The sequence below is a fragment of the Antrostomus carolinensis genome, unplaced genomic scaffold, assembly GCF_000700745.2.
Source record: "Antrostomus carolinensis isolate BGI_N321 unplaced genomic scaffold, ASM70074v2 scaffold10497, whole genome shotgun sequence".
NCBI classification, from domain to species: Eukaryota; Metazoa; Chordata; class Aves; order Caprimulgiformes; family Caprimulgidae; genus Antrostomus; species Antrostomus carolinensis.
This window is the reverse complement of record NW_010326662.1, coordinates 1-3,637: the sequence shown is the minus strand read 5'-3', so window position 1 is coordinate 3,637 and position 3,637 is coordinate 1. Positions and strand designations below refer to the sequence as shown.

The window sequence follows — 3,637 nt, the reverse complement described above, 5'->3', positions numbered from 1 at the left end:
CCTGCTGGCTTTGTGTATTTGTTTCACTTAATGGCTGAGTGGGCTCCTGTTTCATCTCTGCTGACAAGACGATCCATTTTTTTGGAAGCAGATTTTTTTTTCCCTGTTAGGTGTACTTTGTGCCTTTCGTAAACATTTCATTTGTGGTGAGACTGACCCGTTGTTACTTGCAGAACAAAAAACAATTTAAAGGAGCAGAAAGTTTTTGGATCCCCAAGATTTGTAAGGAGGGTGCCAAATACTGTTTCAGTTTGGAATTATTTTGAGTGTCTGAGGTTTTGTTTAAAAATACTGTATATATAAATGATTTGTGTATTTTCTGTTCATCTTATCTGTCTTTTTCTCTTTGTCTCTTCCCAGTGGGAAGCTTTTACTATTCCTGAACTGCAAAACTTCTTGCGTATACTGGACAAAGAGGAAAATGAGCAACTGCAAATCTTAAAGAAGCGTTACGCAGCTTACAGAGACAAACTTGAAGAAGCCCTTGGTGGGGTGTGGAAACCTGATTAAAAGGGGGCCAAAGGACACTCAGGAAAAATGCACGCAACCAAATGTCAGTATAGCATGCCAAACCCAATGTACAAAGAGCAGCAGAGAGTAGTTTTCTTTATTCAGAAGACTGTTTTGTGATGCCAGAGTACCTGAATTTTGCTATAGACTTAGTTCCATAAGCCAGGTCACTTAGCATCTTGCACCCACAAGTAAGGGATTCTGCACGTTTGTACATCAGTTTGCAAGCCTCGGTGTGCCTAGAGTTTTCCAAGTTATCTTGGTGCAAGCTGTGAAACTGTAATCAATTTTCTAGGATGCTATGAAATAAGATTTTATGTTTTTTTCTTCTTTGCTTTAATGGTAGCTTTACAAGTGAGGATGTGCAAATTGATGGGTTAAAAAATGAATTAAACCAGCTGGACAAGAATTAGTTGGAGCACTATCTTTGAGATTAAATTGATTTGCACTACCTTTCTGTTTTCAAATAGTTACTGTATAATTTGTGAGAGAACTGTTATAGATGGAAGGCATATGAGATCTGGTTTATTCTGTGAAATTTGTGGAAGGCTTTAAAGTGGTCTTTCTGGAGAAGGTAAAGAGGAAGTTGAAAAGAAGGTCAGAGTTGAGGAAGGAAAACTCTTAACAGCTGACAGATGAGGACTGGTTTTAAATGGAAATAGTATTTATACAGAGGAAAGTTGAAATAGTAATTTTACAAGATAAAGTTTTAGGATGTTATAATATTGTGAATAAGTTTTATGTTTTTTTAACTGCATAAATCCACACTGGAAAAGAAATAAAGAAAACAGAAATAACGGGAAAGAATGAGAGGCAAAAGCTAAATAAGAATGGCAGTGGAGCTGCACATACAAGTCATTATTGGAGAAGCTGGTTCCATAAATGTGTAATGGGGGTTTGAAAAGTGCAGCAAAGCTAAAAGGTGGCTGCTTACTTGAATTCTGAAAAGTGAACAATGTCTCAGATAACTCCGTGAGAAATGCCCATCTAGCGAGTGTTTAGACATAAGCTATAACTACAGATGCATTTGGTCTTCATTTTAAGTCTTTCCTCTGGCTCAATGTTCCATTTTTAGGCTGGATAATTTTGAATTACCATATCTGAAAGACAAAAATAGCTTCCTCTGCTTCTTTGTTTGTTAAAGACTCAGGCAAAGAGAGTAGAATTTCTTATTCGTGTTTCCAGCTTAGCAGAAAATTTAACATTTATTGGCTGCCTTGGTGACTGAGTTTAGTAACTCTTCCCTTTCAGTAATTCAGAAGGTTTTTTCATTATGGCTTTTAAATTCTTAATGGAAAAACTTACTACCAAATTCTGCAGACTGCTGATTTACTTGATTTAAAAGTAAAAAAAAAAAAAAAATGTAGCAAGAAAACTTTCTACTTTACTGTAAATATAGTTGTTCTTTCAGTTATTTATCTAAAAAAGCATGTTCAAAAGAAACCAAAGAAGTGGGTGTGCAATAGAAGCATGAGGCAGATTTGAGTAACTGATACTTTGGTCATTACCATGCCAGAGAAGCAATGAGTTATATATTGGGGGTTGGGGGGAGCGTGCTAGTGATTTAAAAGCAGCAGAAGTTGGTGGGTTTTTTTCCCCTCCACTCTTAAGGTGTTCGTTTTAAATTCCCAAGGAATTGTTAAAACTTTGGTGACATCTAATGGATACTGTGTGAAACTCCAAGATGCTTCTGTTCCTCCCCTTAATTTGATGTAATTGTGCCTTTGTTTCCTTTCCGTAGTAAGATTTTTTAAAAACTCTTCACAGTTTGGGGTTTGTTTTTTTTTTTCGTAAAAAGAATTTGGAAGCTTAATGAGACAATCATAATGTTTTAAAGTGTTAAGATAAATTAAGAGTAGGACTAACTATAAAGTATATATAAGGCATATCTTTGGTTTTTAATTTCACATGTAACATTGTAGTGCATGTGTGAGTTAGTAACATTATCCTCAAGTGAGACACTTTATAATGGTTCAGGGAATGCTTCTTAATGTTTTGTTACAATTTGTTTTCTATGAATGCAGCAGCATGTTGGTGGGTATTCTGTTAACATCTGCTTAATTTATGTATCTGCCCATAGCTATGTAGTCATTACATAATCTCTGTCAATATTGAACCATTTGTTGCTCAGATTTAAACACTGTTTGAGTTTAAAAGTGGAGTATAAAAATATGTGAATTTTGTTTTTTACTTGAACTAAACTATCAGTCTTTTAAGTAGGCGCGTCTGCATTTACTTTAGCCAAAAACCTCAATCAGTGTTGTATGCACTATGAGTCTTGATTTGGGGTGGAGGGGGGTGGGGGACCAAAATAAACTTATTTTAATTTTGTCTTAGTCCATGGTTAATTATTGTAAGATGTTGTGTGTGGGGTTATTTTTTTCTTTTTTTTTTCTTTTTTTCTTTTTTTTTTTTAACACACTGGCAATTTCAACAGCTTTAATTTAAAAGAAATGGGCATGCCTAGTCAGTTTTTCTCTTTTGAAAATTTTAGCATCAAATTGAACTGTTAAAGTTTTTGTTGCAAAACTGTTTTAATTTCATTATATGATGGTACCAGAATGATTAAATGATACGGGCAGGGGGAACGCAGGGAAACATTAAAATGTATGTCTTTAAAAACAAACATTTAAACTATTTATAATTTTGACAAGCTTAGTTTTATTTTTGTAGGGAAGTTTTTATTCCCCTTAAAGTTATTACTGAAATGGCAAAAGAAGTGATGGTTCAATTATTAAAGTTGAAGTTGGCAATACCTAGTTACGTGATGTGTGTTTATTTATTTTATTTATTTTTTCCTGTTACCCGAGGCTCCTGTTGTGGTCGCTTTAACACCAACTGAGACTTCCTTGTGGGGGGAGAAGCAGCTTGAATTAAGCGTGAATTAAAGTTTTCCTGAAACAACAGACACATTTCAGTGTTATCTGCCCTAGTCATGCACATATTTTAATTTGCCTCTTGATTTTTGGCAAAGAATAATACAGGAAAAAAATAAACCAATCGATTTTCTCAAATACAACAAGAAAAAAAACAACAAAACAAAACCAAACAACCTTGAAATTTACACCCATACCTGGAAATGTACCTTTTCCTTTCCCACCTTCCCCTCGCAGTCGGCCCCGCCCGA

General features: G+C 34.9%; 1 protein-coding gene across 1 annotated transcript in view; it reads left to right on the top strand.

The window, feature by feature from the left end:
- The window catches only part of RASSF3 (Ras association domain family member 3), a 50,834-nt gene extending 49,414 nt beyond the window's left edge, over positions 1-1,420 (top strand). The window contains exon 5 of the mRNA XM_010171662.1: positions 361-1,420. Within this exon, the coding sequence (XP_010169964.1) occupies positions 361-510 (150 nt within the window). The 3' untranslated portion in view covers positions 511-1,420. The remainder of the gene's footprint in view (positions 1-360) is intronic.
- Positions 1,421-3,637: the final 2,217 nt, after the last annotated feature.